The sequence below is a fragment of the Lontra canadensis genome, unplaced genomic scaffold (genome assembly GCF_010015895.1).
Source record: "Lontra canadensis isolate GAN:19392208 unplaced genomic scaffold, GSC_riverotter_1.0 scaffold21, whole genome shotgun sequence".
Taxonomy (NCBI): domain Eukaryota; kingdom Metazoa; phylum Chordata; class Mammalia; order Carnivora; family Mustelidae; genus Lontra; species Lontra canadensis.
In genome coordinates, this window is record NW_022631015.1 from 10,348,099 (window position 1) to 10,360,424 (window position 12,326).

Below are 12,326 nucleotides of genomic sequence, written 5' to 3' on the forward strand. Positions count from 1 at the left end.
CTAGGGCCACATTGGTGGACAGCTGGAGTTGGTGTGTTAGGAGCCCAGGGCTCACTGGAGCAACCCAAGCAGGTGGGCTAGAGCACCTGGACCCTGCTCCCTGCCATGCTATCCAGGTGGAGGGGGAACATAAACCAAGGCTCTCACTGGCATCTCCTACCGCAGAGAATTCCAGTAGTTCTCCCACCATTTGGTAGACATTCTAGGGTTAATAAATGGATTTCCTTTACTTAATAGTTTAGTTGCCTTTAAACTGTTGGTTCTTTTTTTTTTTTTTTTTTTTTAAGATTTCATTTGAGAAAGTGTGTGGAAGAGAGTGCGAATATAAGTGTTTGGAGGGAAGAAGGGCAGAGGGAGTGGGAGAAGCAGGCTCCCCACACAGTTGGGAGTCTGATGTGGGGCTCAATCCTGGGACCCTGGGATCATGACCTGAGCGGAAGGCAGAGGCTTTAACCCACTGAGCCTCCCAGGCGCCCGAACTACGGGGTTTTTGCCATGCTCCGGGGATGAGGAAATCCACATGTGGGTTCCTCAGTGATACCACTCCCTGCTGCAGGTTGTTGCTTTGGTGGTGCGGTCTCATTGTTACCATGTCTCTGTCTCTTCTGCCCTTCTCTCTGTGGGCCCTCTATTCATTGTGCAGAAGCTATTCAATCAACATTAGTTCTTCAGAAGTAATTCTGTGCATGTAGGTGTAGATTCAGTATGTCCATGGGGTAAAGTGAATGCAGGGTCTTCCCATGGCGCCATCTTGAACCACCTCTCTCCTCCTCAAGTTTTTAAAATTGATTTAATAAACCATGTGATTCAAGCATTTTAGGTTAGTCTGTGAGCCTCTCTGCTCAGTGACCTCTGGCAGAACTTACCTGGTAGTATCCTTGGAAGCCATTACATTGACAACAGGTCATATACAACTATAATTTCTTGGGGCGCCTGGTGGCTCAGTGGGTTAAAGCCTCTGCCTTCGGCTCAGGTCATGGTCTCAGGGTCCTGGAATCGAGCCCCGCATCAGTCTCTCTGCTCAGCGGGGAGCCTGCTTCCTCCTCTCTCTCTGCCTGCCTCTCTGACTACTTGTAATCTCTGTCTATCAAATAAATAAATAAATAATCTTAAAAAAAAAAAGCAGACAACAAACTGTAATTTATTTGGGGGAATTCATTTTCATTGTTTCTTTTTTCCATGTAGAAATGTATAGTCTGCATATAGTCTTCACCATCTAAATGTTGAATTGTCTACTTTGACTTGTGTGTGAGCAGATTCTCATCACAAATTCACTTTTTCCCAATTTAGACTGTGTCAGACCTAGACCTCCCCCCTCCTTTGTTTATTCGGTAGCCTGTATTGTGTTCACCATGTGCCAGGCACTACCTTAGGAAGGAAAAGTGTGATCCCCACCCGAAGGACAAAAGTTTTGGTAAATGTTTCATGTTTCATGAACCAGACAAATTCTATCTTGGACAAATCTGCCAGGATGACTGTTTTGTGACCTGAAACCTTCTTGAGCACAGGTCCCCCCATTCTTTCCTTTTGTTTAACCACATCCTTAAGTATACCCTCAGGGCATAGCATCCTTGATCTGCCGTGGAGACAGGAGACACGTGCAAATCTACTTGTACTGCACCGTGGCAGCCAAAGAAACATCTGTCTCCCTAATAAGCCATTACTTGCCAAGCTAGACTTGTCAGCCTTTCTCTCGGGTCTTATGACTTCTTTGACCTTTGGTGGTCCTTTTGCATACACCCCCCTTTCACAGAACACATGTAACGGCCTGGGATAGCCAGGGGCAGCTTGACTGATGACTTTTTAATAAAAAATGAGATTGAGGGGGTGCCTGGGTGGCTCAGTGGGTTAAAGCCTCTGCCTTCGGCTCAGGTCATGATCTCAGGGTCCTGGGATCGAGTCCTGCATCAGTCTCTCTGCTCAGCAGGGAGCCTGCTTCCCCCCTCTTTCTCTGCCTGCCTCTCTGCCTACCTGTGATCTCTGTCAAATAAATTTTTAAAAATGAGATTGAGTTTTTAGACAAGGATAAAAAGGTATTTCTGGCAGAAGAAACAGGGTGCTATCTCAGCTAAAAGAGATATTTAACTGCAAGAAACAAAAAGCAACTCTGTTTATTCCAAACTTCAACAGAGGGCATGGGGATGGATTTATAACAGACACAGGTGCGTCTGACAGAAGCTAGGGTAGGAAGAGAACCAGAGCTCAGAAAGGGACAGGGTGTGATCAGGGCAATCTCTCCCTCTTGTCTCCTTCTCTCTCTGCATATTGTCTTCATTCTGCTTTCTGCACACCAGCCTCTCCTTTTATTCCACATCTGCTCATTCATTCAACACATGCTTACTGAGCATCCACTGTGTGTGCCAAGCACTATTCTAAGTGCTGCATAAACACCCTCATTCTCTAGGAACTTACATACTAGGGTGGGGAGATGATTTTATAATTAGTAAGTTATACAGCACTAAATATGGAGGTAAGTGCCATGGAGGAAAATACGCTGAGAATTGCATATGCGTTGCAATTTTATTTTAGTTTATTTTTGAAGATTTATTTATTTGCAAGAGAGCACAAGCAGGAGGCAGAGGAAGAGGGACAAGCAGGCTCCCCACTGAGCAGGGAGCTGGATGCAGGTCTTGATCCCAGCACCCTGAGATCACAACCTGAGCCAAAGTAGACGCTTCACCAAATGAACCACCCATTTTAAACCAGATGATCCAGGAAGGCCTCACTGAGGAAGTGACAGCTGAATAAAGACATAAAGGAGACCAGGTGGTGACCTGGGAGATTATCTGGGAAGTGCTGGGGGGCTGAAGCAACAGGTGCAAATGCTCAGAAGTGGGGACAGGGAGGCTGAAGCATGAGCAAAGTCGGGATGAAAGTGAGCGGAGGGCAGGGAGGTAGATGTGTAGGACTTCACAGGCCACTGCATGAGAAAGGGGGCCACTGAGTTTTGGTTGAGGAATGACACAGAGGCAACGTAATGTGAAGTTAAGGGTGTAGATTTCGAAAGATCTTACTTCAAAATAGCAGCTCCAACCAGGATGAGGATTGTAGGTAACTTAATTTTCTCTGTGGTTCAATTTCTTTAAGTCTAAAGGACAGGAGTAAGATCACAGCGGCTAAAACTAAGGTTTAAGTTTACACCTAATTAGGGAGGAAGGCATCCCCAAATCCATTCTGAGCTAGTTTTAAGTTAAGTCCCATTGTTGGTTGTTCAGCATCTTCCAGTAACTCAGTGAGGGTCTGAATACCGGAATTACTCAAGGTCTTCTTAGTCCTTATCTGATTTCCCTGGTATTTATTACCGTAACTAATTTACGGTAAACACAGGCTTCAGTTTTGGTATCTCAAAGGCAGGAACTGCTGTAACTGGAAAGTTTTGGGGAGTATGTATGAGCTGCAGTTTCCTTCTTTCACTCAAGATTGTATTTATAAGATTGATCTACATTGATTCTTGTAGGAGATTAAGCAGAAAGAGAGACTTATCAAGGATAAACACCCAAATTTTGCTGAACAGCAGTCGAGTTAGTGGTCCTGCAGGAAACGCGAGGAAGAGAAGCAGATCTGTAGCGGAACGGAGATTACGTTTTGTGGACACTAGGGCATACAGAGGTAGTGGGAAATTATATTTAACTCATCCTCTCTCCTCCTCTAAGATACTGCTCAAGTAAACACCCTGGTTTGCGGTCACCACCTCTGCTGCAAGAAAGTACTTACACTGTAGGCAAAAAACGCGATCTGGCTAGAGCACGCCTCCGATTTACACCAGGTAAACCACAAATCCCTCCACTAAAAGGGTCTTTCAGAGTTCATCCTCAGGTGCCCTTCTCTCGTATCCGTGGCCCCGCACCTCAGGCCGGGCCCAACTCGCGATGCCTCTTGCAAGATCCGACTCAAATTCTGGGTTTCAGGCAGGCTTTTGGAGAGGCGAGCTTCAAAGTTCGGCTGCCCTGTGGGAGCTGCGGCACTGGGACCCAGGGGGCGTAGCGCAACTCCCCGCCTCAGGTCCCGCCCCGCCTCCGGGACGCTGTGCTCGCGCCTCGACTCCTCCCCTCAAGCCCCGCCCCATGCGCCCCCGGTTCCCGGGACGCCTGCGCGCGGCGCGACTCCACCCCTCCTCTACCCTGGCTCTGGGCTTCGCCCCGCCCCACGTTCCGCCCTGCCCCCGGGACGCAGAGCGCGCGGCGTCGCTTCCGGCGGGACCAGTGCTGTGCCTCACGGCTTGTGCGCCTTAGAGGGCCGGTGTGGACCTACGGCAAAGCGGTTCGGTACTTGGGAATTGTTATTATTCTATACCTTTCTGACTTTGGGGGATTACAGGAGAGGCTTTGCTCCCGCCCACTCTTCGTCCCTCAGACCCAGGCAGGAGCGTTAGGCTGCGTCATAGTTGCCTTTCTAGTCGCGCATTCTGTGCTTTCCTTAAAAACTGTGAACCTTGCAGAATCCCTGTGCTCTTGAGACAAATGCTTACCGATGTAGCGTGGTGATGACTAGCTTCCTGTGGATTTTACTGCTCCAGCTCCTTGAGAGTCTCAGTAACTTGGCGCTACTTGGAATTAATCACTGGCATTCCCTTGCCCCACAATTAAAAATTTAAAACAAAACAGGTTTGAATTGCTTCCAAGCTTTAAAACTCATTGGATACCAAATGCATTTCTTTAAAGGAGTTATACCCTGCTTCGCCAAGAGCGAAATGTCCCACGTTAGCTAGGACTTGGGCTTTCCAGTCTTTTACCCCCTCGCCGAGCTCAGTCGAACGAGCTGTGATGTGGATGCAAGAGTAAATAGCCATCTAAAAGTTTAGCACATGTTGAGTGTTGCAATAATTGAATTCTTTGGGCAAGGGCAGAAAGGGGCAATTAAAATGGCTCGATTAAGGACACAGGGGATACTTAGTTTCTGATTTAGTAATAAGCTGGTTAGCTGAGGAGAAGGTAAACTCATCTGTACAGAGCTGGTCAGTGAATTGCGTTCCATTTCCTGTAGGCGTGTGTTATTAGAATGGAGGTTATTACCAAAACGGTTGGTATCTGCTCGGCATTTTACTACGTGCTGAGCACTTTTCCTATTACCCTGTTTAATGCTCACAGGAGCCCTGGGAAATTTCTACCATTCTTACCCTTCTGTACAGTGAGGGAAGCTGAGGCTAAGAGAGCTTGGTAGCTTGACTGCTACTTCTTAGCTCCTGAGGGGTGGAGCTGGAACTTGGGTCCATTTCCTTCTGACTGCTAGAGAGCCCCGCAGTTAACCATCTCTGATCCAGTCCCCGCCTCCGCAGGTGCTGGCCTGGTGTACTCTGTCTGGTCAGAGTGAAAGAGAACAATGCAAAAGGACTCTGGCCCACTGTAAGTACACTGAATGGGAGAGGAATAGCCAGCGACTTCTCAAAACCAGAGCTAGCTTCCTTATCTGGAAAGGACCGTAAGAATAGGCTGCTGGCGAGCACAGGGTATGTGGGAGGGTGGACATGTAGGCCAGGGACCTGGGTTTGAGTTCCACCTCTGTCACCGACTACAGCAAGTCATCTGACCTCTGGGATTTATGTTCATTTGTACAGTCCTATCACTGTTCTGGAATGATGTTTTAATCCCGTCCTGTAATTTTTTTTTTATTATATTTTAAGCCACAATTGGCACTGATTTCTTACGCTTTCATTTTCAGAGTGCCTTTACATTGGATTGGCTTTGGCTATGCAGCCCTGGTTGCTTCTGGTGGCATCATTGGCTATGCAAAAGCAGGTATGATTTGTAGCCGCTTAAACCTCCTAAGATTTTCACATTGTTGCTGGTAAAGAGTGAGTCCCCGAAGTGCGATCTTGTTTGAGTCAAGTTTGCTTTAAGCCCACTAGCTTGAGGGCGGGCTTCTTATCAGTATAGCTGCTCTTGCACTCCTTTTCCATTATCTGGTTGACCTAAGTCAGGCTTCTTGTCTACTCACTTGTCCTTGGGTTCTTTATCTAAAGCTGCTGGGCAGGGGTGGTAGTAGGTTGTTATTATCATTGACTACCACACATCAGCCTTGACCCCAGAATGTCATCTCTGTGCTGAGTAGGAAAAAACCTCTTTTCTTTCCTTGCTCATTTTTTTGAAGTCTCCCCTTTAGACATAGGTCTATCAGTAAATGTGCTGTTTCTTCCTCAATTCTAGCCTGCATCTCCACCCCAACACACCCCGCCCCAGAATACTTATTTTCCAGTTTTTTTTTTTTTTTAAAACTCACTGCCCTTCTTTCCCTCTCCTTTGGGGATTTGCCTGAATTCTAACTACAGACAGTTCCAGCCCTTGACAGGTTAGTCAGGCCTGGTTAGGAGCCCTTCTTTTCACCCCAGATGGAAGTATCTGTCTAGTTAAAAAGAGGATTAGTGTGCTGTTACCCTGCCTTTTCTGTAAAATAGCAAACTCCCCCAAACGTTTTCCTGCCTGAGAGCTCCTCGGTTATGAACTGTGTTGAGAAAAAAAATTTTTTTGCGGGGAAAGGTAAAGGAAATCTTGTGCATTCTGTTAATGAAATGAGTGGCTGACATTATAATGCAGGACTCTGTTTGCTTTCTTACAGGTAGTGTCCCGTCACTGGCTGCTGGGTTGCTTTTTGGTAGCTTAGCAGGCCTGGGTGCTTATCAGCTATCTCAGGATCCGAGGAACATTTGGGTGTTCCTAGGTATGTCAGTGTCACTGTCTCCCTTGTACAATTATGTATCCAGAGTCCTCTACCAAGAGGCTCTGGTTTGGTGGAATTTGGCAGGTTCTTCACATGAAGACAGTTTTACTACTTCTGCCAAGTTCTAGGGAAGTTTTAAAATTGGCGGTGGGAGGAGTTGTGCTGGTTTCTGTTTGTTTTCTAAGTACAGAATACGGAAAGGTTTTCATGCCTCATGAATTTAGGTTTAACCAATGAAACTAATAATAAAGCTATGCAAGGCAAGTATATGTCTCTTAATCATTATGGCCCACTGAAGACTGTGCTTGAGCATTTGCAGAGGATCACATGTCAGGCTTAGGTTTGCATCAATATTAATTTTTCACATTTGAAAATATTAGCCCTTTAGCACTGAGCTAAACGTATGGCAGAGGCCTTGCCTTCAAGGAGCCTTTACCTTGACTGACACAAAACCGTCTGCGGGGCTGCCAAAGTGCCCTGTGAGCTGCACAGAGAGTGAGGAGTGCTGGAAAGGGAAGATTACTACTTACCAGGGTGGCTTTGGGTGCATTTTTATTTTATTGAGCTGCACCCATGTATCAGGCTCTGCGCTAGAACTGTGGGCATCTCACGGTCTCCACAAACCCGCAGAGTTGGGAAATTTATAGTTCTGGCCTTTAAAAGTATAGTGGGGAGAACAAGCATGTTAATAGAGTGGTTTGCACGAGTTGCCATGGGCTGGGCAGTAGAGGTCAGCAATGGCCGATGTGGGGTGTGCTGCAAAAGGGGGTGGTGCCCAGCTCTCGGTCTGCCTCACAGCTCCCTCACTCAAGTTCCTGAAAGACTTTCAGACTTCTTTTTTCCCATTTCTTTCTTTTTTTTTTTTCCTTAAGATTTTATTTATTTGAGAGAGAATGAGAGGAGGGAGGTCAGCGGGAGAAGCAGACACCCTGTCAAGCAGGGAGCCCGATGTGGGACTCGATCCTGGGACTCCAGGATTGTGACCTGGGCCAAAGGCAGTCACTTAACCAACAGAGCCACCCAGGCGCCCAAAGAATTTATCTATCTACCTATCTATCTACCTATCAGAGAGCAAGCAAGCGCACAAGCAGGGGGAATGGCAGGTAGAGCAGGCAGAGGGAGAAGCAGGCCCCCTGCTGATAAAGGAGCCAGTTGTAGGACTCGATCCTAGGACCCTGGGATCATGACCTAAGCTGAAGGCAGACGCTTAAACGACTGGGCCATCCATGTGGCTCACTTTTTTCCCCATTTCTGATTCCACTTCTCCACTCTCAGCACTGCCTACTTAAAAAAGAACAGCAGTCATCACATGGGGGCTCCAGCGTGCTGTCAGTAACCATACCTTCTGCTGTGCTGTTTCTCTTCTCTCCAAGGCCAGTCTCTCCACCCAGCCTTTGGGTCTCTTCTCCCTGACCTTCTGGAGTGTTATTCTGCCACAAATGCCATCTCTTACTTGATTCCACCATGCAGATGGCTCCCTCCTGCCTATGTTCATGTGTGTCCTCTCTCACCCAGTGAAGAAAAAAGGACCTTTTGTGACCCCACTTCCTTCTCCAGTTGATGCCCTTCTTCCCCTTTACAAACTTCTCTTAAACAGTGTGTTATACTGCTTGTTTTTACTTCTTCCCCTTTCACATTCTCGACCCACTCAGTTTCATGTTTTTGTCTCCTTTGTCCATGGAAATAGTTTTCCCTGATTGTGCCAGTGACCTGAATTTTTCAGAATCCAGTTTTTTTTTTTTTTTTTTAAGATGTCTATTTGAGAGAGAGAGAGAGAGAGAGAAAGTGGGCGCGTGCATGCACAAGACAGGGGAGGGGCAGAGGGAGACAGAATCTTGGGCAGACTCCCCGCTGAGCATGGAGGAGCCCCTCGTGGGGCTTAATCCCAGGACCCTGAGATGAGGACCTGAGTTGAAATCAAATTGGATGCTTAACTGACTAAACCACGCACGCGCCCTTGCAGTGTACGTTTTTTAATCCTCATTCTAGTGGCGTGTTAGCTTTCTTAGCATAATAGACCAATACATTTTCCACTCTCCTGTTTTCCTTTTTATTTACTTGTTCTCTTTTGTTAACCCATCTTCCTTTTTGGCTATTAAATGTTGAAGTTCTTAAGACCTGGCTCTTTTTTTTTTTTTCTTAAGACCTGTTTATTTATTAGAAAGCTCAAGTGAGCAGGGGGAGGGGCAGAAGGAGAGGGAGAGAATCCCAAGTGGACTCCCCACTGAGCACGGAGCCTGATGTGCTCAGTCTCAGGACCCTGAGATCATGACCTGAGTCAGTATCAAGAGTTGACTGCTTAACTGACTGAGCCACCCTGGTGCCCCAAGACCTGGCTCTTTTTATATTCTTTATACCATCTTGCTTGGCTCATTGGAGCTCAGGCCTTAAATTACTATTGAAACAGGTCATTGATTCACAAATGGGTTTCTCCTCTAAGCTTTACTCTTAGGTATACAGTTACATGCTTGAAATATTTTGTTAGTTGTCTCAAGGCATCTACCCAAACCTGACCTCTTGTCCTCACATAACAATTGGTCTTCTGGTGTTCTCCATCCTTTTGGGTCTTGCTCTCCTGCCTTCCATCATTTCGGTCTCATTCACCAGGATGTCCTGTTGACACCACCTCCAGCACATATCCTGAATTGTCTCCTCTGTCTCCATGGCCACAGTCCCCATCCCAGTAATCTCTGTATTTTGCCTGCATTCCTGAGGAAGTGTCTTAATTGGTATCCCTACATGCCCTGATTTCGCTGCAGTTCCCATGGAACAGCCAGAATTTTGTTTTTACAGTTCTCTTCTGCTCATGTATCCCTCTGCTTGATATCTTTAAATGACTTCTCATTTCTCTGAGGATGAAGACCACAGTCTTCACAGTCAAGGCTCTGTGGTCTGGCCCCTCTTCCTCGCTAGCCATATTTTAGCTTCAGTTCCCTCTCACCACAAGGCCCTGGGTGTATTATTCCCTCTGCATGGAATGTGCTTTCTTCCCCCTTTAGTTCATTCGCTCCTACTTTTTAGATCTTCGCTTGATCTTTACTTCCTCGGCAAGTCCTTTCCTGATCTTTCCGTATAGGCTGGACCCACTGTTTAGAGACCTTTTTTTTTTAAGATTTTATTTATTTATTTGATAGAGCATGAGCAGGGTGAGAGACAGAGGGAGAAGCAGACTCCTGCTGAGCAGGGAACCCAATGTGGGGCTCCATCCCAGGACTCTAGGATCATGACCTGAGCCACCCAGACACCCCTGTTTAAATACCTTTTTTGATAGGGGCGCCTGGGTGCCGCAGGGAGCCTGCTTCCTCCTCTCTCTCTCTGCCTACTTGTGATCTCTGTCAAATAAATAAAATCTTTAAAAAAAAATACCTTTTTTGGTGATAGTTTTGTCCTCCAGCCCCTAGTGCAGTGCATGGCATATATATAGGTGTTTTAACAGATGTTGAAAAGAGGAGCATGCAGTATAAATACATCAGCAAGGATAGGAAAAAAAGATCTGTGGCAAATTTGGAGAAAACTGTGGCTGAAGAGTGGTAGGAGGTAAGGCCAAGAAGGCTGTTTGGCTTAGCCTGTGAGGGCCTTACATTCCAGTATTTGTTCTTAGCCCCATAGAGCGTGGGTGACCATGGGGAAGGAGATGATAGTATGAGATGGAGTCTGGCCCTTTAGAGATGGGTGGGACTTCCGTTCTCCCGCATATAAGATGTAATGATCTTTGATTCTTTTCTCTTTCCCATCAGCTACATCTGGAACCTTAGCTGGCATTATGGGAATGAGATTCTACCACTCTGGAAAATTTATGCCTGCGGGCTTAATTGCCGGCGCCAGGTATTTTCTTTTCTTTTGCTGTTCTTCACCAGTATGGAGTTTAGTTTCATGCCCCTCAAGATTTTGTGCATTCAGAGACTTACTACTGCTGTGCCTGATGCTGGATATCAATTGAAGTGATATAATTTACACACAAATAGGGAAGGCTGCAGAAACAGTAGTTGATTTAATGCCAGAACGAAGTAAGTGCGTTCATGAATTTGCCCTCACATAATGTGTTTTGGTCTGTCCTGGCTCCTGCCTACAGTGGAAGGAGCTTCATGCAAAGACATGACCGCAGCTCTTTCTGGGACTTTCAGCATGAGTTCCATATTTCTGAGTCGCGTGGGCATCCGTTATTATTAAAAATTTTCCTCCAATGGAATTTTGATTAAATCCTATTGTCTCAAACCAGATTATTTAAAAAAAAAAACCATATTCCTTAAGTATAATACAGGTACTCTGAGAACAGAATTTTTAAATATCTGGAAGAAGATCCCTTACCTGACCTTGATAATAGTTATGATGCTTTCAAGCATAATGCTTTATAGTCCGTGTAGACCAAGGTCAAGAGCGGTGAACTGGGAGACTGGAAGTGTACCATGATCCAGCTCTGTGATCCTGGAGAGACCTTGGTCTTCCCAGGCTTCAGTTTGCTCATCTCTTTGAATTATTGGCTGTTAGATGAGGAGCTCTTGATTCACATGTACTGTTTTAAGGCAAGTGGGGTGCAAGACTGCCCCTTGGCATGTTACTCCTTTGGTACTTCCAGGATTGGAGGTTGACCTGTGCCTGCTCTGCCTTGGCATCTCATGTGGTTTTGAAGGACCTGCAGTTTTAGTTCTTGAAAAAATAGTCAAATGCCTGTTCTGTCCTTTACCTGATGTTTTTTGTTTATGTGTTTCTTTTGAACAGTTTGCTGATGGTCGCCAAACTTGGAGTTAGTTTTTTGAATAGACCCCATCAGTAGTAGCCAGGTCCCGCTTGGACTCATGAAGAATTTTAAAACTTCCACTATTTTTAGTGTATTAAGAGAAACAAGTGCAGCATTTTAACATACTCTGACATTTTACTTAATGAAACAGAACAAAAATAATATTGAACTTTCCAGAAGAAATCAGTCATTATCATTACAACCTTAAAGAGGTCGTGGTATGTAACCCAAGAGCTTCTTATATATTCTCGTACAGATTGATTCTTGTACGTGGTGTTATCTCTTCTTTATGTATCTGTGGGTAAAGTCTCAAGGGGTAAAATGTTAGGTATCAACATTGGGGGCCTTGAAACCCTGTGCCCTACTCAGAACAGTATGAAAAAAGTCTCAAGAGCTTTAGGATTTTTGTTCTTTGGCTCATCCTAGAGCACAGACCTACTTTGGAATTATGTCAAATGAAATATCAATGAAAATAAAGTTTACTGTAAGTAATACTTTCTATGGTGTCTTCGTTGAAAAAGCTGTCTAGATGTAGAATGAGATCTGAATAACAGGAAACTATAGGAATGTGAAAGTGTTCTGTTAATATTTTATTTCGTAATTACCTATTTTGAATAAGGACCAAGGAAAGTTAGTTATGATTTGATAATACATTGCATTGCTGCTTGTTTTAGAACTGATCCCTTAGTGAGGATTTCTAAGATTAGGACTGTGTAACCAAAAAAAAAAAAAAAGAAAAAGAAAAATATGGTTAACTAGCTATTCTATAAGTATGAAACTAAACCACCTGATACTTGAATTACCAGGTTTGGTCTCTACAACATTAAGGGGACACTGACACATTTCCACCTCACTTTCTTTTGTTTTCAGCAGCACTTAGCATTAACTCATTCTGGTACTCCTTGCTTTAGTTTTCTCCAGTTTCAAAAGACAA

General features: G+C 45.3%; 1 protein-coding gene across 2 annotated transcripts; it reads left to right on the forward strand.

The window, feature by feature from the left end:
* Positions 1 to 4,209: 4,209 nt before the first annotated feature.
* Positions 4,210 to 11,886, forward strand: LOC116869931 (transmembrane protein 14C). Of its 2 annotated transcripts, XM_032861557.1 has the most exons (6): positions 4,210 to 4,265; positions 5,276 to 5,342; positions 5,659 to 5,735; positions 6,553 to 6,654; positions 10,392 to 10,479; positions 11,374 to 11,886. In XM_032861557.1, exons 2-6 carry the CDS (start codon positions 5,320 to 5,322, stop codon positions 11,426 to 11,428), a joined length of 345 nt encoding a protein of 114 aa, XP_032717448.1. In that variant the 5' UTR covers positions 4,210 to 4,265; positions 5,276 to 5,319; the 3' UTR covers positions 11,429 to 11,886. The 2 variants fall into 2 exon arrangements, with proteins under 2 accessions (XP_032717448.1, XP_032717449.1); XM_032861558.1 differs by lacking the exon at positions 4,210 to 4,265 and having other exon boundaries at positions 5,261 to 5,342.
* The last annotated feature ends 440 nt before the right edge of the window (positions 11,887 to 12,326 follow it).